General features: G+C 45.5%; 1 protein-coding gene across 2 annotated transcripts in view; it reads right to left on the bottom strand.

Moving 5' to 3' along the window:
• Positions 1-835: 835 nt before the first annotated feature.
• The window catches only part of B4GALT5 (beta-1,4-galactosyltransferase 5), a 75,097-nt gene continuing 48,240 nt past the window's right edge, over positions 836-27,692 (bottom strand). The window contains exons 2-9 of one of the 2 annotated variants that reach the window (XM_023251116.2): positions 20,743-20,877; positions 10,701-10,814; positions 9,958-10,082; positions 8,874-8,990; positions 8,095-8,282; positions 7,259-7,381; positions 4,935-5,036; positions 836-3,983 (exon numbers count right to left, since the gene is read on the bottom strand). In XM_023251116.2, the coding sequence (XP_023106884.1) occupies positions 3,836-3,983; positions 4,935-5,036; positions 7,259-7,381; positions 8,095-8,282; positions 8,874-8,990; positions 9,958-10,082; positions 10,701-10,814; positions 20,743-20,877 (1,052 nt within the window). In that variant the 3' untranslated portion in view covers positions 836-3,835. Of the gene's footprint in view, positions 3,984-4,934; positions 5,037-7,258; positions 7,382-8,094; positions 8,283-8,873; positions 8,991-9,957; positions 10,083-10,700; positions 10,815-15,241; positions 16,276-20,742; positions 20,878-27,692 lie in introns of those variants that run through there. The other variant, XM_045053507.1, reaches the window with a different exon arrangement.

Genomic DNA, 27,692 nt, shown 5'->3' with positions numbered 1-27,692 from the left:
TTGAGGCCATTGCTCTAAGGATAAAACCCAATCTCCTTACCTCGGTGCACGAGGCCCCGAAAGGCATTCGGGCTTCATCCACCTTCCAGCCTAGCAGTCCCCAGGGCAGCCCTTTACCGTCTGCACCAGCCTGATGCTTTTCTGTTCCTGCAGTTTACTGGGTGACCCCACTTGTCTCCTCTCAGCTCATCAACATCCCCTCGGGAACGCCTTCCACACATTGTGCTCACGTCCTTTGTAACACTCCTGTGGTTTTTAATTTTAATCATACCCTCCACGGGGGGCGGGGGGGGGGGGCGTGTGAGGCAAGAGGACAGTAAGCTTTAGGAGGCCACTGACCCTGTCCTTTTTGCTAATCATTGTATTCCTAGCACCTGGGCACGGAACTTTATACTCCATAAAGATCAGTGAGTGGTAAACACTCAACAAATAGAAGCTATGATTACAATCTCCAAGCGGAACCAGGCAGGACTGGCCCCAGAGGACCTTCGATCTGGACTCCATCACCTTTCATCCTCTCCGTGCCCAGGTGTCTTGCTCGACTCGATGGGCATCACCTGGGCCAATTCTGGAAAGACATTGTGGGAGGATATGCCTGGGCAGCACAGTGGGGTTCGGTGCTTTTGCTCCAACGGCTGAGTTTCTCACTCACTGGCCTGGTCTCGGGGGTCGGGCGGGCAGGTTTTCTCTCGGGAGTACCCAGAGGTCGGCGGGGCAGCGTGTGGAAGTCAAGGTGCTTGAAGGAGCACACAGGAGCTGAGCTCCCATGAGGAAAGGAGAAGAAAGGCCCCCGAGGAGCCAAACGGTTCTAGGTAAAGACAGATGACCACCAAGGTTTGGTTCTTGAATATGTATTTTTTACTGAAAAAATCATTCATAAATTAACATACAAAAATGTACAAACACATGAGTAAATAATGTAATGACAAAGGACTATTTTTGTGAAAAGTGTTTTTAAAACATCTTTAGATTTCAGTGCAAAAATGTACCCCTGGCACCTCTTAAAACATAAGAGCAAGCTCAAAAAAAAAAAAAAATGTAGTGATGGAAGGATGCTAGCTAGCTACGTTCAATGCCATCGTCAATGGTGAGTGGACACAATCAGTACATGTGGCTGTTGCTCAGCTATTAATGTCTGTGGTAAAGGAGCTGCAACAAAACAGTCCCTGTAATGTCAAAAGAAATATTTTTGCAATAACTCCTCCCCCCCCAGAAAAACCGCGTGAAACGAGAAACCTTTCCCTGCACGCAGCAATCAAAGACGAGACTGATTTAAGGGGTCACCCATCAGTAGCCTTAAAGAATTTCAGCTGCCAAAATACTCACAAGGTCACATTTGGTTCGTATTGTTCTTTTTTTTTTTTTTTTTTTTAACATGAGACTCTTACACCATTAACAGCTCACGGGCCTGGTTGTATATTGCCTTTTATATTCCCGCACGACACTCCCAACTTGGTGGGTAAATGACTCAGCAGCACACGGTAAAGCGATTTCACGCGATTTCACACTAAGAGAACAAACTCACACGTGATCGCAAAGATAGTTTCAGTGACCTTACTTCAAGCAGTGAAAAGAGACCTTTCCTCTTGTCCTCAAATCAGCATTTTCTTTTTAAAATCAGGCGTTTCACCTCTTGCCAACATTTTGTTCTCGGTGGCAAAGATGTTCATGAAAAGCTTCGACCGAGACCATTTTACGACACTGCTGGGTACACGCACACCGTCCTTAACCAAGGATCGGTGTATCCCAGCAAATTCTTCCAAACGACATCATATAGTTGTGTCCCACTGAAAGTGGCTCATGGCCTTCAGTGACGAAGGAGGACAGGAGAAGGGCCAGAAGCGTCAAGGCCAGCACACAGGCCTGGGGGGAGGGGAGGGCGGAGAAATCTTTATTGCTCTATGCACCAGACTTCACAAAGGAAAACCAAGTGAGCTCCTGGGTGTAATGTTCCCCCGTGAAGGTCTTTCAAAGCATGAGATGCTCAACATTCTTTTAAAACCTAGGATACAACTTACCAGCATTTTCAAGGGCAACAACCTGCCTTCTCATATGAGCTGATAAGAGCTTTGTAATGCTATTTTCTATATACACCATTCTATTCTTCAAAAGAACAAAAAAGCAAGAACAAAAAACAAGGCCCGGCCAATCACTCCCACAGCTTGTGGGGGTCATAAGTCCATGGAACCAACACATGCAACGGAGAAAACCCCCAACCCGCACGCGAATACACAAATATACCCCCTACACACACATTCATGTAAACCATGAAAATTAAGGAAGTTGAAGGCAAACAAGGCAATTAAAAAAAATATGAAGTACTTTTCAGGAAGTACTCCTAATCACGATATATAAATATGTTTTATGGAAAAGGAGAGGAAAAAGACTGGCATTTGTCGGCGTCCTGCAGAAGCCAACAGGAACTATAACTTGAGGGATTTGGCTCAGGGAAAAACAGAGAGGCACAACTTCGAGGGCAATTTGGAATCTAACTTCAAGAAGTGCATGGGGTGTGAACACAGCTCATGGGCTTGGGTCCTTGCATCCTGGAGCCTGCTTTGCAAAGCTCTGATCGGGGCTAACCAGGACCCTAGCTAACCCACGGCACACAAGTGTCACCTGCTCCCCAGCTGAATTCTTCATTCCATCGCTCATTATTTCTATGTACTAGTTCATAATGTTGACAATCTTTCCAGAAATCCAAACAGGGAAATATTCAGAGGAATCACTGAAGCTAGTTAGTAATTTAGGCACAGATTTCAGGAATTGTGGCCAAGTTCCACAAGAGCAAAAACAAAAAAACAAAAACAAAGAAAAAAAAAAAAAGAGGAGAAAAGAGGCAGAAAACCCCTCCACCCCACCCCACCCCCACCTCTCTCAGTGATGAAAGGATAAACACTTGAGTCCAGAAATCCAGGGGCGTGTGCACAGGGAGGCCCCCGAGGGCTCCTGTCTAGCAGGTGGCTGGATGAGAGCGCGTCCACAGCAAAAGTCAAGAGCAAAGACTTTCGGAAGAGGAGGATGGGAGGGGGCAGGAGTTAGCTACCAGTGACAGACTGGACCGGCTCGTTCTGTAGGTGACATGCCCTGCATCCTCTCCCTTCCAAAGTGACAGCAATTTGGGAGGGGACATTCTTCCACTTCCCCTGCGTTTTTAACGGAGTTCCTGCATTTGCCAACCAAATAAGTGAGCTAATGTAGAAATCCTCGGTTCGAATTGGAGCCAGCTATAAAATTAAATTTAAAAAAGGCATTTTACATGGCTTATTTACAATTATACTTCTTCAAGAAGTGATTGTTATATGTCTATTTATCTTCCCCGATCCCTCCCCCCCCACCCTCAATCCCCACCCAAAGCAGGTAATTTATTTATCTATTTTTTTCCTTTAAAAAAATGAAACCGAAGAGAACACCAGAGATGGAGAAGAATGGTGGGTGGAGTTTCACTTGCGCTGCCCTGGGGTGGGGCTGCCTCTTTGCTCCAAAGGCCATTTGGAGGAGGAACGGGCTCGGCGGTGGGACCGTGGTGGATCTCGGTTCCGGGTGTAGAGGTCCTGGCTGAGACGGGACGCTGGGGCAGGAGACCGGGGGAGCAGAGCAGCAGGACAGACGTCGTCTTGTGAAAATAGAAAGCCAGTCCTCGTGATGGGAGTTCCCAAGCCACAGTGAAGGCGTTTTGTGCGTGGACACTGTTCACATTTTTTTTCCCCCTCGAACCCTGTGATCCTTCATCAGACACTGTATTTCTACTCTCTTCCTGTGTGGAGCCCCCAGACATCACACCAGGCTGCCTTCTGGGTGGCGGCGGGTAAAGCACATACATCCTCTCCTCCTCTCAGTACTCGCTCACCTGAGCCAGCTCGGGTGTCAAGTTGACGGTAATGTTTTTATACAAGGCGTCGTATGTGATGTTTGCAAAGTAGTTCAAGTTGTTGAGGCCGTCCAGCCCCTGCCGTTCTTTGGACTTCCTCAGCAGAGCATACCTGTTGAAGCAGAGAACAGAGGGGTGGCTCTGAGTGAGGGGCTCACCTCCTCCTGGCAGGGGATGGGGCGGGGCGGACACGGGAGGGGACACAACCCAGGGCAGCAACGCTGCGTCCCCTGGCGGGTGACTGGCCCACCCGTGCAGCCGCTCCAGGCCAGATGTTATTATGGGAAACACCTCCTACTTCACGCCAGGTGCTTTCCTTATGACATCATTTCAGTTAACGTACCTGCCCCATAGCGAATGAAGAAGCCAGGGCTCATGATGTTAAATGACTTGCCGAAGGTAAGGGCAGGGGGCAGGGGAGTGGCAGGTAAGACACTAAAAATCCATCAGATGAGAAGGTCAGGGTCAGCATTCGGTGCCTTCCTACTCCCATGACAACAGAATGCATGCGATCAGAACTGACGGTCTAGGGAACAGGCCTCCTCCCAGTTAATGAGACAAAAAGCTACTCCTGGAAAGGCAGAGATGTCCCTCCATCTGTATGCCCCAATCAGTCCAGTATGGAAGCTGCTTATCAGAAGCAAAGGTGATAAGAAAGCAAGTACAAACGGAATTTCAGGGGCCACCCTTCCGGAACCGGAGCTCGCAGGAAGGGTGCCAGTCTGCTTTGTGGTGTGGGTGTAGGTTACACAGAGACCTTTAACGGGAGTGGATTTTTCTCCAACTCCCTGAAGACTACAGAAGAGACCATGAAGCTTAAGCTGCCAAGTGACCGATTTCCTTAAAAGATCTATGATCAAGTTTTGCACCGATAATCTGATTTCACACAAGCGCCTGCCTCACGGGTAAATGACCATCTCTCCAGGAACTATTCAACAGCCACCAGAACCGGACCTTAGAGAGGAGGTGGGGAGGAAGACAAAGGGTTGCCACATGCTCTGGGACATCTGCAAATGCAAGGTACAGAGGGTATTTGTGAGAAGGATAAACACATTGCACCAACCTTCCAAGAAACTGGACTTCTCCTCGATGGTGATGAGGAATAGATTTGTATTTCCCAGTGTCGCCTTCTGGCCGGCTCACGGAGTAGCCTGCGTTCTGTACTCTGTCCGAGACAAAGAGAATGGGCTTTTAGACCAAATGATCTAGCAGTGCAGGTGTCCACACCTATGCCGAGGCTGAGAAACCCCAAGGTGAACAACAGAACTTCTGCACCTAAATATTCAATTGCCTACCCTCTGGGCAAGTGCGTGGTTGCAGACAAGAGGTCTACAATACAAAAAAAGTTTTGAGGAAGAAAAGAAATTTAAAATTCTCGAGAGTGAGGTGTGCCGCCAGGTCCCCAGGACAGGTACATCGGTGAGCGTCCCCCAGGGGGTGAGTGCACACGCCCTCTCGGCTGGCTTGTTCGGATCCTATCAAAAATATTTTTCTCACTGGTGGACAAAACACTTTTCCTTTCCACCACCTGCTATAACGCAAGTCAGGAAAGTCAGAGTTGCACTGTGCTTTCCTGGTTGTGAACTTAATTACTCTGCCCAACTCCCCCGTCACCACGGAGGTGAACTCATTTGTAGGACATGCTCTGATCTAGATGTAAAACTTCACAACACTATGGGGACAGCAGCATTTAAGGAGGTATTCGGTTATTTATCCTTAGTATGAAAAAGATAGGATTTTGAAGCTGGGAACTTCAAAAAGTTTGGAACTGGAAACTTTTGGAACTGGAAACTTGATGGGACTGTAAGAAACTATGAACACACGGAGGCAGACTTTGGAGAGCTGTGTAAAATTTACGGTTGTCTTCATATGTCAACACTGCGGGAGAATATTATTTCAACATCCTCCTCTTGACTCCAAATTACACTCTCCTTCTTACTCTGAGTTGATAAATATATATAGGATGCCTACTGTGTGCCTGGAATTGGGCAGCACACTGGGGGGAACCAGCCCCAGATCCTGCACCCAAGGGGGTTCCTGCTGACCTGGGGACAGTGCCAGCAGAGAATTGACAGATGTCCTGAATTGGAGTTTGACTGGACTCAAGGACCAGTCAACCAGTAGGTTTGTGGCAAAGCCGTTCATCCTCACCAGGTTCCTAAGAAACCCAAATTAATTAAAAGGATGAGATGCCATTTTTATCTCTCAGACTGAGAAAGAATTGTCTGGAGCTCCTCTGTCCAGTATAGCAGGCCCGGGCCACACGCGGCTGCTGAAGGGCCGAACTGTGGCAAAATGTAAAAGGTTGTTTATAGCCAATGTTGGCCATGATGGAACGGTGATGCACCATGGCTTGAACTCTTTCTGCAATCTCTTCTGGAAGAAAATCCTGGCGATTACTATCCAAATTCAAAAGAGCAACTTACTTGACTCTGCTGTTCCACAAGAAGGAATTTAAGCTACAGAAATATCTGCACACGTGAACAAGGATATTCAAAACTGCGAACAACAATATTCATCGACAGGAGAGGATTAAAATAAATTCTCGTGTATCCACGTAAAGGGATACCATGCCGTTGTTAAAATTAAGGAAGTGGCTCTCTCTGTATTAACGTGGTTGGAGAAGGGATGGGCCTGGGTTATTTACGTAGGAACAGAAAAAAGTGGGGTAAGAAACAGCCTGTTCGAAATCGCTACTTCCTAGGAATGAAATAGGATAGCGGTGGGGGATTAAGAATTACGCTCTGGTTTATGCACCTTTGTATTATGTGAATTTTTTACCGGCAAGTATTACTCTGTAATTAAAAAGCAACACGTAGCTTTCTTTTTTAAAGCCAATTTAGAAAGTAAACAGATACAAGGTAGAAATTCTTTTGCTTATTTGTTCCTTACTAGGTTACTATTCACTTACTCTGTAAAAAGACTAGTTGACGCTACTCAATTACAGCATTGTTCACCCAAACTTGTACAACACAAGCCGTATCTGATGGTACGGATAAATGCGTGTACACATCACTAATATGTGACCTCTGGTTTGGGGAGGTTTCAGTGAAATGTGCTAGGAGTGTAAAATAAATACCAGATTTCAAAGATAGAAGGGGAAAAAAAGATGAATGTGAAGGATCTTGTCAACATTTTATACTGATTATATGTTGGAAGGACATTATTTTTGATATATTATGATAAATACACTGTTAACATGTTTTATTAATAAAATACAGTGAAATTAATTTCCCGTCTTTTTCTTTTTTAACCTTTTTAAACGTGGCTGCTAGAACACTTCACATTACCTCCGTGGCTTGCACCCTATCCCTCCTGCGTGGCGCTTGTCTGGGGGAGCCTAAGGCAGTGTTTCTAGAAGGCACCGGAAACGGGAAAAGGGGGTACCTGTTCCATAAGTCATCATCTTCTCCGCCCCAACCCCAGAAAGCGTTTGGGAAGCCATTGATCTTCCGGAACTGTTCCACCGTTAAGCCGCTCACTCCACCAAAGAACTCGGTGTAAGGAAGCCTGGAAGGGGACGTACAGCTTCAGTCATCTGTGCGTCCAAGGGTGGTTTGTCCCCAGGACAGGCCGCCATCTCACTGGAGAACCACACAACGTGAAACAGCGCTCTCCGCACTGCTGTCCTGACCCATCTGCAACCGTTTCCTTGTGCTGAGGCACGTCGCCCTCCGTAGCTAACTGCATCCTTCTCTAATTGTCTTTTTCATAACAGCTTTATTGACACATAACTGGCGTTCCATATAATTCATGCACTTAAAGTACACAACTTCGTCGTTTTTGGGATATTCACGGAGTCGTGACACCACGACCCCAATCCATTCTAACACCTTCCATCACCCCAAAAAAGAAGCCTTGTACCCATCAGTGGCCACTCTCCGTTCCCCCTCCTCCCCTCAACCCTAACCATCACTGTCCTTTCTGTGTCTGCGGCTTTGCCGAATTCTGGGCAAGTCATGGAAATACGATCAGGCCAACACATGGCCTCTGGTAAGTAGCTCCTGCCTCGCACCAATGCTTTCAGGGTTCACCCACCGGCCAGCGTGTCAGGACTCCCTTCCTGTTTGCTGCCTAACAGCGTACCGTGCTGTGGCCGTGCTCCATTTTGTTCATCCCTTCGCCAGCCGATGCGTGCTGGGTGGAGCTAACTGGCTTTGGCCACCTATGCGTCTCTCAGCATCCTTTCAGATTTGACCTCTTCCCGGGGACGTGATACTCACAGGTACATATACTTGTCCAGCTTGGTTGCGAAGTGTCTCGGCATCTGCCCGCATCCATAGTAGTTCCGATCGCTTTCTGGAATGTGATCCACATCATGAAAAATAAGACAGTCCCAGTCCAGATCCTTCATTGCTTCTTGAAAGCCGACGTTGAAAAGCATGGCTCGATTAAAAGGCTGGGTGCCGACCTAAAAGAAGCAGAACTTTATTTTTCTTTTGCTCCCGGAGCAAACTCTTTGCTGTCCCAGCCCTGCCTAAAGGAGCGCTGACTGAACCCGACGGGGAGGGACCCCTGGGGGCCGGGCCAGCACGCTCATCACTGCCTCACAAGCCACTTGACATCTCGCCCCGATCTCCTTAGAAATAAGAGGGGTGGTGACTCTCTCCCAAGACTGTCCTAAAGGCAGACATTCGACCCATAACAGCATTTGGAAGCCCCATAAAGGGAGGAAAGAACAATACAGCCACTTCTACTCACGGCTCCTTATCCTTATCTTACGAGGAGTTTCCTGGGTCTGGAGACTGAAGACACCACCCAAGGCAGCTCTGACTCAACCCCCACACAAGGAGCCTTTGTCGAAGGGCACACACAGGTCCACCCTGGACTCGGGTCTGCCCGTCTCGGGTAACACCTCAAACCCAAACTGCTCTCTCTGCCCTCCCTTTCACCTCTGGGTGGCTCGATCGTCAGATTTCCGTTTCCCTGGCTCTGCACTCCAAAGGTGGACTCTGAACTGCTGCCTCGGAACAGAGAGAAGAGGGAAGGAAGGGCCACTCGCCTGTTCAACCACATAAAACGCAAACCACAGGCGCTGGCGCTGGAGCATGGGAATCAGGTGTCTGAGCAGGACTGGGAGGTGCTCGTGGCGGTTCCGGAAAGGGATGAGGATCGCCACCTGGAGAGGGTCACACGAGAGAAGCCGCCCCGTGAGTCCCCCCGACTTCTGCTCTGTGGCACGAGGCTGCTGCAGAATCGGGGGACCGGCTCTTGGGCTATTCTGGAAGGCTGCCTTGTCCACAGCCTCTGCTGAAGGAGCAGCTATGTTGGCAGGTGGACCCTCGGAAGTGAGGGGACTCTGTCCTCACACACACCATGCTGTGTACATAGTGCACCTGCTGAGTGAGTTCTTTCTAGGCCACAACCCAGAGGAAGACGTTCATCCTCCACCAAGACCTGTCCCACAAACACGTCCATGGATACAGAGGCATACAACTAAAACACGCTCCACAAAACAGTACTTCCCCTTAGAGCGTGCAGCGCACTCTGAGATAGACAGATATACATCTATCTCATCTCTTAGTGCTGGTCATACGCCCAGTGATGGGCTGGAAATGCCCATCTATTCCACATCTGCCTTGTTCCTTGCAGGACCGGCACAGAAACAGCACTTGAACAAATACTTGTTGAAACACTGGACTTAGGCCGGTGTCATGAGCCAGATCCACACACGGATGCCTCCTAACTACAGTCATGCAGAGAAACAACCAGAAATTCTCAGTGTCAGGCTGGAGAACTCCGCTCTTGGTCGCACTAAGCTCAGAGTAACGATGCCGAATGAGGCACATGCAGCCCCGGATTTGTGAAGATGGCTTTTGCCAACCCTCCTCCTTGCTTAGCCAAGACGCCTATAAAGAAGACCAAAGGGTCCCGCTCAGCCATGCGGACGACACACACTTCCGGGGCTGCAGCCTGTCCTTAGGGAAACCCACGCCTCCAAAGCGTTTCCATGAACTGCAGATACTTTGCATCGGGCAGTAGGGTGCAAAGCACAGATTATCACGGTCCGTGAATCCCACGGCGACCTGGGATGATGGCCAAGTCCAGGTGGGCCTCCTAGCATCTGGTCTGACTTCACAGCCTACCTTCCATCGAGGCATGCAATCCGAAGGCTTCCAGTGACCTCCGAGCTTGATGGCTGGGTCTTTGGAGAAGATTTCATGGATGTCGTCCATTGCGATTTCACTCATGTTTATGTCTATTGGGCCCTCTGGACAGAGAAAGGGGTGGGGGGGGGAAGAAAAAGAATTAAGAGGCCAGAAAATGACAGAAGTCTCCCCCCATGTCCAGGGTTTCACTCTCTAGGGAGGTTCAATGCGTTTTTAGCTGACTGCCGTCTTTCACAGTGCCGGGAGGCCCTTCCTCTGCTTTGCAACCCCCTGTATTTCACTTCATCACTATTACTGGGCAAAGCAGTAAGTCAAGAAGTTAAGACTTTAGAGCTTTGGCTCTGCCAATGGAGTGGAAAGAAATTGAGACTGACTGAATGGCAGCTGAACGTCTCAAAGAGGAAGGAGGAAAGTGGCTGTGCTTGAAGCCTCTCTGAGGGCTCCCGAGGCGAGCACCCATGCACGGCCCCACCACCGATGGGTAATCCCAAGTGATCATGCCCAAACTCAAAACATTCATCTTCTGCTCAGGTCATGATCTCTCGGTTCGTGAGTTCAAGCCCCACATCGTCCAATCCTCTGCAGCCCCCTCTCTCTGCCCCTCCCCCACTTGCACTCTCTCAAAAATAAAACATTAGGGGGAAAAAAAAACCTCTCATTCTTATTTTAATCAGATAAAAAGACCCGTCAGTCTGCAAAGCCAGGGTGGCTCTACTCACTCATGGAAGGGAGCCTCTCAGGGCAGGTATGGTTTGCAAAGTAGGTGAAGTCTTCGGGAAGAAACGTTGTGGTTTGTAGGAAGGTTTCGCTGTGGTTCAAGTCAAGAGGATAATCTAGAGAGGTAAGAAAAAAAAAGGCACATGTCCTCAATTCTGCAATTCTCAGAGGCCTACCAGAGAAGTATTTTTCTTCGACAGCATTTTCTTGTTTTGCAGAATTGGGACTCTGGGCTAGCTGTTTACCGCAGCTAAAAATGCGAACACGTCAATAAACAGGTTAACAGACGATCTTCTGCCAACCGGTGTTTCTATTCTTATTGTTACTACAGTTTTATGTGCACCTCAGTGTCCAAAGAATTCTAGAACATAATTTAAAAAAAAAAAAAAAAAGAAAGAAATGAAACAGTGTCCCCCTCCCGTGTCTTATTCTCTACAGGAACTATTCTCACTTCTTTCAGACAACTACTGTGGTCTTCACTTCCACTGACAGCTGTTCCAGGAGCTTCTGTTTTAGGTCTGTGGGTTTTGCTCTCTTCCCTCCCTGCCCCCACGACACACACACCCTTTCACCCTCCCATCCCCCAACATATATGATCACTGTGGTTCACAAAATCCTTAGTATTTACACGGAAGGATTTATTCCCCAGATACCATTTGTAGCTGAGAAATGTGGAAGGTTAGGGTTCCTTTTCCTTTCCTGCATAATTTTTTCCTGGAGTGACTGTTTCTGTTTGCTTAGTTGTTGTCTGTTTTTTTTTTTTTTTTTAAGTTTATTTATTTCGAGAGAGGGACAGAGAGAGCAAGTGAGTGGGGGAGGGGCAGAGAGAGAGAGAGAGAGAGAGAGAGAGAGAGAGAGAGAATCCCAAGCAGGCTCCACACTGTCAGCACAGAGCTGGACTTGGGGCTCGCACTCACAAAGGCACTGTCAGCACAGAGGCCAGTGTGGGGCTCGAACTCATGAACTGTGAGATCATGACCTGAGCCAGAGTCGGACACCCAACCAACAGAGCCGCCAGGTGCCCGTTTGCTTAGTTTCATGTGATGTCATGACTAAGCCGACACCGTGCCCTTTGCCACCACATTCCCGCTTAAGACATTCACAAGCCTCACGTCCTCCCTCAACTCTGTCATCCCAAAGAGGTCCTGCGCCTTCCAGCCAGTCTGGACTGGCTCCCCGCTGTGCCTGCTGTGCAGATGCTGCCTGGGGTCTCCCCTCCCCTCTCAGCAGGTGTGAAACCTCACTTTTCCTCGGCTCGATTTCTCCCTCTTTCTCACTGGAACACATCTCCGTCTGGCTTCCTAAGCAGGGGAATGGAAGTACATCTGTTTCTTGTATCTCTCCCTTGATCCATAGGCGGGCCGGGCTTACAGAATTCCGGGCTGGACACAATCCTCCCAGAGAACCGGGCAGGTGCTCGACTCCACGCCTCCTGCTGAACCTGGAGCCATTCCAATTCCGGGTCCCTGGAAAGGTGACCGGGAATTGCTTTCCCAGAGTGTGATGAACTTCCTCTGGGGTCAGGAAATGTTACATTTCTATTTTGGGGTCTATTCTCACCCGCTGTGTTGACCATTTGGTGGACCTTTACCGTGTAGAAATTCACGTCCTCCTGTTCTAGAATTTGGGGGCAGGAAGACTAGTATTTTTTTTTTAACATTTATTTATTTTTGAGACAGAGAGAGACAGAGCATGAACAGGGGAGGGGCAGAGAGAGGGAGAGACACAGAATCGGAAGCAGGCTCCAGGCTCCAAGCCGTCAACCCAGAGCCTGACACGGGGCTCGAACTCACGGACCACGAGGTCGTGACCTGAGCTGAAGTCAGATGCTTAACAGACTGAGCCACCCAGACGTGCCCCGCACCCCCCACCCCGGCCTTTTAATGTTTATTTATTTACTTAGAGAGCATGTGTGAGTGGGGGAGGAACAGACAGAAGGAGAGAGAGAATTCTAAGCAGGCTCTGCCCTGTCAGATCAGAGCCTGATGCAGGGCTTGAACCCATGACCTGTGACATCAAGACCTGAGCTGAAATCAGGAGTTGGACACTTAACCGACTGAGCCCCCCGGGTGTCCCTCTCAACTCTTCTAACTCACCATCTTGCCACTTTTCTGCTCTGCCTTCTAAAAGGTTTCCTTGTCTTACCCATCCCTTCTTTTTAATTATATTCCTGCTATTTTTTAACAAGTCCTTTTTACTTCTCAATGTCCATTTCTTACAATATACTTCTTTTCATGTTTGCAATCCCTTTCCCCACACCCTGGAGAACGTATGTGATAGGTGTTCTGAGTTTTCTTCTCCCAGCATGGCCTGTTTTCTCCTGATTTGCTGCTGCTTGTCCGTTTTGATTCCTAACACAGTCTTCCTTGGTTATCCGCTAGTATTTCAGAGGGCACTAACCAGCTACCTGGCAGGGCTTGGACTGAGCTTCTGCGTTGCAGAATGTTCTGGCAAGAAGTCTGGTTTGGAAGCCTCCAGTGTCAGTTCCTTAGGGGCTTTCTTCTTGGTCCAATCAGATGCCCCAGAGAACTCTATTCTTTTATAAAGATTTTTTTTAAAGCAACCTCTGTATCCAACATGGGGCTCGAACTCACAACCCTGAGATCAAGCGTTGCACGCACTTACCAACTGAGCCAGCCAGGTGTCCCTAGAGCACTCTGCTAACCTCCTGGCAGAATGGCGCAGTCCCTGCCACAGGCACCCTGGGACTGAGGAGGAGAATAGGGCACCTAAGCCAAGCCAGGTGCCCTCAAGTTGAGGGGCCTCTGTCTTACCACCTCTGAGGGTTATCAAGTCTCTAGTTCTTTGCCAGGATAGGGGAGAATCTGGGTTTCTGACTGCTTTTTAAACAGCTTTCACTCTATCTTTACCTAGGCTGCCACTTTTAGTCTTATGTGCAAAAGCACTTAATATTGCTAATTCCTGAGCTTCTGGGGGATTCTGGGGTCGTTATTGGCTTTCCCTGCAGCCGCATTATCAGTCAGTTTTCTTGGGTCTTTTGAGCCCTTTATCACTGGTCTGTCTGCTTTCCAACTTCCAAAATTTTTTGCTGTGGTCTCCCTTCTTGTTCTCCTCATTCTTCAGGGTTTATGCCATTCAACACACACACACACACACACACACACACACACACACACACACACGCGCACTCTTTACTGTCATTTTAGTGAGGCTTTAGGAGTGTGGAGTTGATGCCTCTTTCCTGGGGATCTGTATGAAGGGGGCCCTCCAACTTCTTCTTATCTTTTTTTACAGAAAAAGAAACCGTGTCTACACAACTGGTACAAGGAGACCTGGCCAGTGCATGGGTAACTCTGGCTTAGTGATCTTTCCATTACACTGTACTATTTTTTCAGAGTATTAAAATCTCTCTCACCGATCCTCGGGGATTCATGCGGCTTCTACGAAATTAAAACTTTCTACTCAAACTCACTTTTGTACCCGAGAATTATACAATCTTCAACTCATATATTTTTTAAAAACACCGTGAGATGGTTTCCAAGAATCAAACAGTGAGTAAGTACAGGGAACCCTTTTATACAGGCACAGGGCTATGTACTCCATAAGCGCTCACAGGATACAACTCAGTGAGCGTTGACTTGAAGAGAATTAAATTTCTTAATAGGGGAGGAAAGGAACAAAATGCTTTCTGTCCTTTTCACTAGCAGCTTTCCTGAAAAACACCAAGCCTGCATCATATCGCCAAAAACAAAGCCAGCACGAACCCTAAAGGCAAAATCACATTTACAACAGAAATGAGTTCAAAAGTCCTCAGCTCATACATGTACACCTGTCCTAAACTCATCCTTTTTGAAAGTATTAACATTTCAAAAAGCTCTGTCAAGCACCTCCAATACTAACCATTACTCTGGATAATCCTGAGTTTACTTCTTAATCATGTATATATATGTAGATATATGTAGATATACATATGTGTGTGTGTTTAAATCTATAAACGATTCTCTTTAAGAAAAGTTTTCATGTGTACTAGAAAATGTGTATTTTGTGATATGTACATGTGCAGAGGGAGAAGCTTCTTCAAAACAGCATCACAGTAATTACATTTGCCTCTCTGAAGGAGAAGAAATTCCCAGGGGCAACATAATAGCATTTTCATAAGCAAATAATAGTAATAAAACACACACACAGAAGAGAATAATAATTCTGGGCAATGACAGAACCAAGCTTTAGAACTACAGCCTAAACAGGAAAGAAGAAGAAAAAAGATAAAACTTACCATGATGTAGGAGAAGAGACAAGACACTTTCTAAAGCTAATGATCCTATAAAGCCCCTTCTACTCTCTGCAAACACTAATGAACCCAGTAGCAACGAGCATGAAACAAACAAGACCAAATCAACACCACTCATTTTTTCCCTTCTGATTACTATATTAATAAACTATTTTTTTTAACCCCCACAAATAAACAACTCCTAAGTAGAAGTAACCTTGCCCTACACCGTGAGGGGAAAAAAGGCCCACAAAAACCTTCATCTCCTCATTTCTAACTTTTATTTTATTTAAGTAAAATTTGCTTTCTCACCAGTAGAAACCTTTCAAAGAAGTGGAAGAGGCAGAGGAAATTAGCTGCTCGTGACCTGGTGAAACTATGTAGTTACCGTGGGTGCCCAGTCCTCCAGCTGCCCAGAAACGGGTGCTTCCAAATGACAGCTTCTTCCTCCTTCTCTCTTTTTTTGAAGACTTTACTTTTAAGTGACCTCTACACCCAATGTGGGCCTGGAACTCACAACCCCGAGATGAAGGGTCGCACGGTGCTGACTGGGCCAGCCGGGAGCCCCTTCCTCTTCCTCTTCCTCTCTGCTGAATGAGGGAGGGAGCAGCTGGGCGGGAAAACAAGCTGGCTGACTTTCTCTGGCCGAGGCTTTGTGTTTTAAGTCGAATCTGTTTTAAATCAGGACATATTCTTGCAGCAAAGGAGATAGAAAGGCAAAGAAGGTACTGTTTTTGCATTTATAAGACGGGAAAACAGCAGATAGCCTTCGTACCTACAAATTCAGACGGCCTGCTTACTCAACTTTGCTTTCCACCAGGGCTTCGGCCGCCACGCCTGCACGTTAGAATCGTCTACGAAGCTTGTAAAAACCCTAATAACACACAGGCTATTTCCCAGACTGATGAAGTAAGAACCTCTGGGGGAGGGGTGCAGGCACTGGTCACCCCTGGGAGTTTCCAATGTGCACTCAGGTCGGCGTGGCTACCCCAGTGTTTAGGAGGGGCAAACATCTGCCTTCTCCCTTATCTTGCCAAATCCAGTTGAGCTGGGACTGGGAAACGCTGACCAAGAGATTCCAGGAAGAACCACCACTTTCCCCTTCCATTTGAGAAAAGACCAAACACTTCCCTCTCTGCTTGAAAAATGTGGAAATGTGTATATACTAGAAAGATGTCATCAGAACAAATATCTGTAAAATACAAAGAATTAGCACTTTTCACGAGTTAACAGGCCTAAGGATGACCTTGCACCTGCTGGGTGAGTAGACACAAGGAAGACCATGGACTGAGCACCCAAAAACCAGACAGAAAGAGGGGCGCCTGGGTGGCTTAGTCGGTTAAGCGTCTGACTCTTGATTTCAGCTCAGGTCATTATCTCGTGGTTCATGAGTTCGAGCCCTGCATCAGGCTCCATGCTGACAGTGTGGAGCCTGCTTGCAATTCTCTCTCTCGTTCTCTCTCTGCCCCTCCCCTGCTCGCATGAGCGCGTGCACTCTCTCTCTCAAAATAAACAAACTTAAAAAAATTTTCTTTTCATAAAAATTAAAGAAAAACAACAACCAGAGATAAAGAGGTTAAGAATATCTAGCTCACTGAATCTATTACACAGTGCCCTGGCAACGACTTTATTCACTTTATTTGCCTATGGCAACAGACCTGTTTCCAAGGATGTGGACAAGAGAACATTTTTCTGAGCACATGACTATAAAGGGGTTGGGGCTGTAAGTGTGGGAAGGTTTGTGTGCATGTGCGGACACACGTGTGTACAGAGGCAAGAAATCTCCCTCTGGGTGAAAGTTACTAAGTAGAATGGCACCTGCAAACTCATATTTAAGGATGAGAAAGGCCCGGTCCCCCAACCACTCGCCTCATTTATAAAACTAAGTGGGTGGGGACGCCCTGGCTGACTCAGTCAGAGGAGTGTGTGACTCTTGATCTCAGAGTCATGGGTTTAAGCCCCCATATCGGGCATAGAGATCACTAAAAAAGTAATAAATAAACTTAAAAAAAATCCTAAGTGGCTAGAAGAGATGAACCCAGATGACCCATTCTGATGTCAATGTTCTTTGAGCATCTCCCCTACTGCTCACAGTAAATTCTGCAGGATTCCTGAGGTCACACACACACGGCACCGAGAAGCCTCCTCTCCAGGTTATTATTTTTTTTTTTTTTGTAACTTTTTTTTTTTTTTTTGAGACAGAGAGAGACAGAGCATGAACAGGGGAGGGTCAGCGAGAGGGAGACACAGAATCTGAAACAGGCTCCAGGCTCTGAGCTGGCAGCACAGAGCGCGACGCGGGGCTCGAACTCACGGACCGCGAGATCATGACCTGAGCCGAAGTCGGCCGCTTAACCGACTGAGCCACCTAGGCGCCCCTCTCCAGGTTATTATTACTTCAGGTGTATCTCCTGGCTCACAGTCCTGATCCTGACAAGTGCATTCTTTTTTTTTTAATTTTTTTTAATGTTTATTCATTTTTGAGAGAGACAGAGACAGAATGCGAGTGGGTTGGGGCGGAGAGAGAGGGGGACACAGAATCTGAAGCAGGCTCCAGGCCCTGAGCTGTCAGCACAGAGCCTGATGCAGGGCTCAAACTCACAAGCTGTGAGATCATGACCTGAGCCAAAGTCGGACGCTCAACCGACTGATCCACCCAGGCGCCCCTGACAAGTGCATTCTTATTGGACAATCACCACTTTGGCTTTCAAGGATAAAGCCAGCATTATTTAAATGCCACACTAAGCTTTTTAGCTACACTTGGCCTAATGAAAGTCTTTGAAGATGGGCATGGGCCCCAGCACTGTGTCCAGGGTGGGGCAGTGGAGCTCGTGGGCCACCTCTGTCCTGCTACCCTTGTCAAGCCCGTGGTGGTAGTGGTCGGGTCAGAAATGACAGTCACCCACTATCTCAGCAGGATCAGGTCGAGAGTGCCCTCTCTGCCTGGCACTGCTTTGAAATGAATAAAAATGGTGGGTTTTCACTGGATACCTTTCCAATGAAATGATATTTCCTCTTTAATATTCACTCCCCAAGGATGTGCCAGGAACATGGAAGCCAATTAAGATGGCAATCTCAGAATTAGGTTACAACACTTAAAATGTTTTCTTGTTAAATCTATTCACTCACACACTCAAAAACCACTTCCTGAGGGCCTTCTGTGTGCTAGGCGGTGTGCAACGTGCTGGGGCTACCAGACCAGAGAGGCCGCGAAGGCTGCCGGCATCCGGAGGTCAGCAAGCCCTACCCCACAGCCACACCGAGCCCTATATTTTACATTCTCATCCCTAAAGTGGGAACACGGCAGTCGCCTTACTGAGTTCCTATGACGAGTCCATGAGGCAGTGCAAGTGAAGTGTCGAGCGCATAGTAACACAGCCCCTGACAGCTAAAGACTTCCAATCTTTAAGGGAAACAGACACCATGGACACAAAATGGGTGATTATTCCCACCAGAGGGATGCTGGGAAGAATTATTTTGGTCTATGACAATTTGAAAATAAACACACACAAAGTCAAATCACAATGGGTCCCTGGATACGTCTTCCGAGGGCACAACTTGGTTTTCAAGGACAATCACCCCTAGGGTGATTAGTGAGATCCTGTGCTTGTAGGGAGGGCAGCTGCCTGTGGCCCTCTAACTTCTGAGAGAGAACAGACTAACTCACCAAATGCCCAGATGGACGTCCCGGTATCATCTAACTTTGGAGAGACATGGAGACTTGGACTGGATAAATGTCATGACAGCACAAATGTTCCTTTTTTCCTGACTGATTCATCAGGGGGAAGGCTGATGAGTAGTCAAAGGACTCCCTAGTTTCATCACACAACGAAAAGCAGGTTTGGGGCAGGGTTCAGGCAAAGTCACCTGAACAAGTCACTCCAACGCTTCCAAGATTATTTGTGCTACCTGTGCAAAATGGAAGCAACATAAAATCCTGTCCACCTGACAGGACCATGCTTGAGTCAAGGGTGATGATGTGTGAGCAGATTATTTGCAAAATCTAATGTCATACACGATGAATTAGGAAAGTGTGCTCAGCCTTCTCTCATGCCTTTAGAAACTGTACGGATTCCTCTTCCAGATCTGGTTCAGGGCTCAGGCCAATTGTTTAATGAAACCACAATTTGGCCGAAAAGCTCTGAAAAGCCAATCACTTGCTCTTTGCAAACAAGAAGAAAGGAAGTATTAAAGCTTTGGTTTGCTAACTGTAGTCCTTTGTTGCTAAGTTGGCCAGCAGGCCAGACTGATGATAAACAAGGATGTGGTCAATTCTTTTAAGGATTTCACTTCCCTTTGAGAGGCAATGCTTTCTCCCGAGATCCCAAGCACCACAGAATTTTCATTTGCAGTGTTTGCAAAGCAACTTCACATTCTACAGTGAGCTCTGGACAATCTCAGAACTTAGAGAAGGCTGATTTGGAGGCAAGAATATTTCTTCAACTATACTCATTTTATGATACTGCACTAGGCTTGAGTGAAATTGGTAATAAAGCCACAGGAAAGCACATTGGGTCTCAGTTAAAGAAATACAAAGGCAAATCATAAATGCTTAGCAAAATAAAATCTCGGGGGTGTCTATTTTTTAAATAAAATACATCCCTGGCCAGACAAGAGACGCCTCACGACCGTCCCATTTAACCATCTGGAAATACTTTCTATGTTCAATTTTTGGAGGAGTTAAAAAGAGAGACCAAAAAGACAGCTTTCAAAGGTGAAGAACTTGCTGTGTATAGCCTTTATAAAAATAGTTAGAGTCAAAACCATGATTCAGGAACAAGCTCTTTTCATATAATGTTAGGCAAGCCATCTGACCTCTGTGTTCTTTTTTCCTCTTTATATAATTAGTGCTTGTAAGATAATAAAAGCCACAGGTAAAAGTTCCAAAAGATTGAGAAGGCAGAAATGTTCACTCTTACGTCCATCACTGCTATCTTTAGCTGAATAGTCTCAAAAGCTTTCTGCAAAGCTGAAGGATTCTGACTACCAAACTCAGCCACGTAGCTGGAATTAAGCCACAGGATGAAAACCACACCTGACTAGGGAAGATAAACCAGGCAAACTATTGAACATTTCTTCCAGCAGTGGCTGTTAATTTGCGGAGGCTGTCCCAGATGACGTGATTATTATGAAATGGAAATCTGTTAAGTCTCAATTAAAGCACTCATAACCAGCGAGGTAAGCAAGTCCTATGGGGCTGGCGAAATTCAAGCGCAGTCCAACAGGAAGAACAGAGTTGGAGCAACTCTTCCTGTTGGGCAACCACGGCCAGATTTACTTTGAAAATACCGTGGACCACCACTACGTGCAACTAACGAGACAAAACCAACCCACCAACCAACCAACCAGCCAACCAACCAACCAGCCCCACAACGTTGAGCCATAAAATAAGCAAGTGTAAGGAAGTCCAACCAAGTTCTGTTTTTCCTCGTTGGCTGTTTGGAACATTTTTTGAAATCAAATTCTTTCCAGAAACAACTGTTTTGCTGGTGTCCTAAACATAAGCTTAATTTTAGTCCCCTCTTAGAGGCTGAAAAAAGGGGTCTTAAAAGATATTCTTTACCACCCACCCCCCAACCCTGAAAAGTATCAGGAGCAAAACTGGAGTCATCCAGTCACCTTGAGTATAGTGTTGGCAACACGAACAAGGATTCATTTTTCAAGAACCTCTTTTTCAGGAAGAAGGGAAGGCTCAGCCAAACCTTCTCTCTTTTACAATGCACTTTTTCTCATCAAAAATAATTATTCGAACCAAATTTACCTCTCTGGGGAGGAGACATTCTAATCAGACCATCTCTTGACTAAAAATATACCTGAGTCATTCACGCTGCTGTTCCTCTTGGCATAAGCACTCCGAACCACCTGCTCATAAACCTGAGCTCCGATGGTTCTCATGTTGTCCCGGATCAGAATGCCTTGAGCCTGCATCATGAAGAGGTAGGTGTTCACTGCAGAAAACAGAAGAGAAGGGGAAAAGAGGTGAATTCAAAAGCCATCATGAAAACAAAACAAAATAAACACACATACTTTGGCTCACTTGCTTTCCTTCTTTAAAAAAGTTTTTTCAGGGGCGCCTGGGTGGCTCAGTTGGTTAAGCATCCAACTCTTGCTTTCAGCTCAGGTCATGATCTCATGGTTCATGGGTTTGGGCCCCACATCGGGCTCTGTGCTGACAGCACGGAGCCTGCTTGGGATTCTGTCTCCCTCTCTCTCTGTCCCTCCCCTGCTCGCTCTCTCTCTCTCTCTCAAAAAAAACAAAAAAAAACAAATAAACATTAAAAAAAAGAAAAAAAACAACAACAACACTTTTTTCAGCTCTGAAACCCCCAAATGCCTTAACTCTATTTTTCATCCTGGGCTCTATGTTCCTAAGACACCAACATTCCTTGGGTAGCTGAGTAGGACTAAGGGGGCATTTCTGTCAATATTCAGCAGCTTAAGGAAAAAACCCCAAACACATAAATTACAAAAATTACATTCCACCAGGTCTTCAAACAGCCAATCGGTATTCTAGCGCTGTGATGATCACAAAACCTTTAATTTAAAGAAGATCTCATCTCGCTTTAAGTTCACCTTCTCAACGCTCACTGGCTATGAAAGGAAACCACTGACCGCTCTGCCTACTGCAAACACTTAGGTCCAGGTCTGGTCTTGGCAACCTTCTGAAAGTGGTGTACTAAGGTCCAGCTACTTTTCTCTGGGGGGATTTGGAGAGAAACAGAAGACAGTGAAAGACTGCCAGCAGCCTGACTACCCACCCACCCCAGCCCCGAAGTCCAAAGCAAATGGGAAACGACCAGGCTGCTTGGTCCGCGTGCAACGGAAACGCACTCCCTTCGTACTATACACGAGTAGTGAGCTACGGTGCGGCACGCCCGAGACACGTATGTCAATGACCCTCAATAAGACCAAACCAAAGCAGAAAACATAATCGTGACACACGATCATTCGCATTGACTGTCCAATCACCGTCATCTCTGGGGAGTGAGCTCCACTTGTGTTTTCTGCAAGTGTCTCTGAGATGTCAAACTGGGGAGTCACAATTACGCGCGAGCACAGCGCCGGCATTCCCTATGCAATCTCAACTACCAAGTCATCCGTTTCCAAGAAATGGTAAGGTTTCAAGACACACATTTGCAAATCTGAACTCCGGCCCGCGCTGGAGACCCTCTGAACATGTGGCTGCCCTCCCACCAAGCCCCAGGCAGGTCCGCCACGTCTGGGCCACTCGGCCAGCCTCGATGCACGTGGCCTCGGGCTGTCCTGGCTCTCGCAGGAGACGTGTTTTGTTGACACTGCTTCACCATTATCATCTCGGTGCCCTGCACACAATGGGCAGTAAATAAGGGCTAAATGGATGAAGCGGAGAAGTCAATTTATTGTATTTCAGGCTACTGTGTTCGCTGCTTGCACTGGTGACAGGGGTGGGGATGGGGACGGACCATCGGGCACAGCTCTCCATGAAAAACCCCAGGTGGCCCGTGTTAAACAGGGACATAAAACACTGCAAAAGATTTCAATGATCCCGAAGGTATATCCGGAGCCAGAAAATAATAAACAAATTAAAAATAAAGTCAATGTTCAGAATGCTTTTTGGGAGAAATTAGGTAGTTTGAATGTAGGCCTTGCACCGACAGGAAGACAACCACACGTTAACTTCTGGCGTCAGCAGAGAGGAGATCAGAGTGTTTATTCTCTATAGTCAGAGGAGTTACGGCAAAAGATGCCTTCAAATCCTTTAAAAAGTGTGATTCCGTGAAGCCTCTGAAAGCAAGAGTCACATCCCACTTTCTTTTTACAGCAGGTAGACAGCACAATGCCCAGTCACAGGAGGTAGGCAGTCCAGAAATATCCCTAAACAGAAGATGTAAAGTCCATCCAGTAATAAATTTCTAATGTAGTTTCATGGTATCTTTTATTATTATAATATGTACATTATACATATTATATATAACTGCCCTGAAATCTTCCTTCCATCCCCAACATACTACTAAACCAGCTGTCTTCAATAACATAGAAACAAATATTAATTAAACTTTGTGTGTAAAGCTGTTAGTTCGTGGGCACTGCAAAAAAATCACTGCTTTCCTCTCCCTAAATTTCAATCTTCTCGGTGCCTGTTATCTCCTACACTGTTCTTGGCCCCTCTTTTAAATTCTCTCCCTTTCTTTGTTCTGGAATCCCAAGGGCAGGATTCCTCTGGGGCAGTTCTCAAACTTTTCCCTGCCTACCACCTTGCAGAGCTACTTGGAGCCCGAGTGGGGCCCATGAATTTGCACTTGTAGCAACCTCACAGGCGATACCAGTGTGCGGGTCTGAGGACATTTCCAGAACCAGGGCTCTAGGGAAGTGCAGCTACATAATAAATAGTTAAGTTGCATTCACTGAGCACTTCATTACATAATTATCTCATTTAATCCTCATAATTATCCTAAGAGGCAAGTAAGAACTATTCAACTTACAGTTTCTAGACTTCAGTTTCTCTATGCAGCTTCACCAAGGTCAGCGGAGGAGCCACGGACCCGCACAGGTGCACCCATGCTCAGAGGACTGAGCTTTCGGACTTTGCTCTAGCCAACACCTCTCCCTCAAAGATTTCAGGTACCCACGTGGCTTACACGATTCCTGTTAAGGAGCTAGCTTTCCAGTCTTTATCTCCTACACAAAGCTGCCAGATGGATCTTTCTTAATTACAGATTTATCCACACTGCTCCTGCTCAAAAGCCTTCCATCCAGGGGCTTCGGCGCTCCTGTCTACCATGCAAATCTCATTAATCCTTCAATTCCCAGTTACACACTTCTTTAGTCCTCCTCGAATTTCTGTGGTACTGTTACAGATTATCAAAAATCTGCCCTTTGTTTATATTTTGTCTTCGTTTCCTAACAACTGTCTCATGTGTTGGTCTTCCCATTCAAATAACAAATTTACTCAAACCACCTATTAAGGCTTTTTCTAATTATCTACAGGAATTAGCACAATGCTGGGGGGAAAAAAAAACAAGACTGAGGAGATACATTTTGCCAAACAAAAGAAAATAAACACGAATTCACAGACTCAAGATTGGATGAGATTTTGAAAAACACTCCTCAATCAATGAAACCAGAAGCTGGTTCTTTGAAAGAATTAACAAAATTGATAAACCACTAGCCAGTTTGATCAAAAAGAAAAAGGAAAGGACCCAAATAAATAAAATCAAGAATGACAGAGGAGAGATCACAACCAACACAGCAGAAATAAAACAATAACAAGAGAATATTATGAGCAATTATATGCCAATAAAATGGGCAATCTGGAAGAAATGGACAAATTCCTAGAAACATATACACTACCAAAACTGAAACAGGAAGAAATAGAAAATTTGAACAGACCCATAACCAGTAAAGAAATTGAATTAGTAATCAAAAATCTCCCAAAAAACAAGAGTCCAGGGCCAGAGGTTTTCCAAGGGAATTCTACCAAACATTTAAGGAAGAGTTAACACCTATTCTCTTGAAGCTGTTCTAAAAAATAGAAATGGAAGGAAAACTTCCAAACTCTTTCTATGAAGCCAGCATTACCTTGATTCCAAAACCAGACAAGAAACCCCACTAAAAAGGAGAACTATAGACCAATTTCCCTAATGAACATGGATGCAGTAATCCTCAACAAGATAATAGCCAACCGGATCCAACAATACATTAAAAAAATTATTCACCACGACCAAGTGGGATTTATAACTGGGATGCAAAGCTGGTTCAATATCCACGAAACAATTAACGTGATTCATCACATCAATAAAAGAAAGGACAAGAACCATACGATCCTCTCAATAGATGCAAAGAAAGCATTTGACAAAATACAGCATCATTTCTTGATGAAAACCCTCAAGAAAGTAGGGATAGAAGGAGCATACCTCGAGATCATAAAAGCGATATATATGAACGACCCAACGCTAATATCATCCTCAATGAGGAAAAACTGAGAGCTTTCCCCCTAAGGTCAGGAACAAGACAGGGATGTCCACTCTTACCACTGTTATTCAACACAGTATTGGAAGTCTTAGCCTCGGCAATCAGACAACACAAAGAAATAAAAGGCATCCAAATCTGCCAGGAGGAGGTCAACCTTTCACTCTTCGCAGATGACATGATACTCTATATGGAAAACCCAAAAGATTCCACCAAAAAATTGCTAGAACTGACTTATGAATTCAGCAAAGTGGCAGTATATAAAATCAGTGCATAGAAATCGGTTGCATTCCTATACACCAACAATGAAACAACAGAAAGAGAAATCAAGGAATCGATCCCATTTATAATTGCACCAAAAACCATAAAATACCTAGGAATAAATCTAACCAAAGAGGTGAAAAATCTATACACTGAGAACTATACACTGAGAAAGCTTATGAAAGAAATTGAAGAAGACACAAAAAATGGAAAAAGATTCCATTCTCCTGGAGAGGAAGAACAAATATTGTTAAAATGTCCATGCTACCCAAGCAACCTACATATTCAATGCAATCCCTATCAAAGTAACACCATCATTCCTCACAGAGCTAGAACAAATAATCCTAAAATTTGTATGGAACCAGAAAAGACCCCTAATAGCCAAAGCAATCTTGAAAAAGAAAACCAAAGCAGGAGGCATCACAATCCCAGACTTCAAGCTGTACTACAAAGCTGGAATCATCAAGACAGTATGGCACTGGCACAAGAACAGACTCTCAGATCAATGGAACCGAACAGAGAACCCAGAAATGGACCCACAAACGTACGGCCAACTAATCTTTGACAAAGCAGGAAAGAATATCCAATGGAATAGAGACAGTCTCTTCAGCAAGTGGTGCTGGGAAAACTGGACAGCGACATGAAGAAGAATGAACCTAGACCACTTTCTTACACCATACACAAAAATGAACTCAAAATGGATGAAAGACCTCAATGTAAGACAGGAAGCCATCAAAATCCTTGAGGAGAAGAAAGCTGGCAAAAACCTCTTTGATCTTGCCCACAGCAACTTCTTAACTCAACACATCTCTGGAGGCAAGGGAAACAAAAGCCAAAATGAACTATTTCTGCACAGTGAAGGAAACCATCAGCAAAACTAAAAGACAATCGACAGAATGGGAGAAGATATTTGCAAACGACATATCAGATAAAGGGTTAGTATCCAAAATCTATAAAGAACTTATCAAACTCAACACCCAAAAAACAAATCATCTAGTGAAGAAATGGGCAAAAGACATGAATAGAAGCTTCTCCAAAGACATCCAGATGGCCAACTGACACATGAAAAAATGTTCAACATCACTCATCATCAGGGAAATACAAATCAAAACCACAGTGAGATACCACCTCACACCTGTCAGAATGGCTCACATGAACAACTCAGGCAACAACAGATGTTGGCGAGGATGCAGAGAAAGAAGATCTCTTTTGCACTGCTGGTGGGAATGCAAACTGGTGCAGCCACTCTGGAAAACAGTATGGAGGTTCCTCAAAAAATTGAAAATGGAACTACCTACAACTCAGCAATTGCACTACTAGGTATTTATCCAAGGGATACAGGTGTGCTGTTTTGAAGGGGCACGTGCACCCCCATGTTTACAGCAGCACTATCAACAATAGCCAAAGTATGGAAAGAGCCCAAATGTCCATCGATGGATGAATGTATAAAGAAGATGTGGTATATATATACAATGGAGTATTACTCGGCAATCAAAAAGAATGAAATCTTCCCATTTGCAACTACATGGATGGAACTAGAGGGTATTATGCGAAATTAGTCAGAGAAAGACAAATATCATAGGACTTCACTCATTTGAGGACTTTAAGAGACAAAACAGATGAACACAAGGGAAGGGAAGCAAAAATAATCTAAAAACAGGGAGGGGGACAAAACATAGGAGACTCTTAAATATGGAGAGCAAAGAGAGGGTTACTGGAGGGGTTGTGGGAGGAAGGATGGGCTAATTGGGTAGGGGGCATTTAGGGTATCTACTCCTGAAATCATTGTTGCACTATATGCTAACTAATTTGAAGGTAAATTTAAAAAATAAAATTATAAAAAAAAAAGAAAAGAAAAACACTCTTCAAGACCACTTAATACTTCCACACCAACCCAAAAACTGTGCCTTCCAAGAAGACTGAATCAGTATGTAAAACAGCCATCTTCAAAGAAAATCCTGCTTTGAGTTGGGTCCAAAATGTTTCCGAATCACTTTTACCCACTGGTAAAATTCACATCTTCGTGAAGTAGATATCATCCTGATTTTTTATTTTAGATAAGGAAGTCAAGTCCTCCAGAAGTCATTTACCCAAGGTCATACAATCAGTGAAGTAAGAAACAGAGACAGATGAGGTTAGGTATTCTGTAACATTTTGATAAGCTTTTGGGAAAACAGTCCTTCCCAATAATATGGTCTTGATCAACAGTGGCTGAATCACAACTAAAAACAAAACAAAACAAACAAACAAAAAACAAATGAATTTATTTATTAGTATTGTTTTTTTAACCTGATTTAAACTGGCACTCTGTTGTTGAGTCCTCCATTGTGTTAACAAGTATCTACTGAAGTGCCTGCTTTCCTGGGTGCTTTTGACAGGCGGTACTAGGTCACTGGGGGCCAAGCATGAGTAAGACAACACAGAGTAAGGTACAGACACAATTAAACAATTATAATGCAGTGTGATAAATGTCAAAATAACATTTACTACAAATTCAGGCATACTGTTAACTTTTTTACACTTTCACAAGAAACCCTAATTATTATCCAGCCCC

Source organism: Felis catus, chromosome A3, assembly GCF_018350175.1.
Source record: "Felis catus isolate Fca126 chromosome A3, F.catus_Fca126_mat1.0, whole genome shotgun sequence".
Lineage (NCBI taxonomy): Eukaryota > Metazoa > Chordata > Mammalia > Carnivora > Felidae > Felis > Felis catus.
Note: the sequence above shows the minus strand (reverse complement) of the source record. Positions and strands in the feature narration are given on the sequence as shown.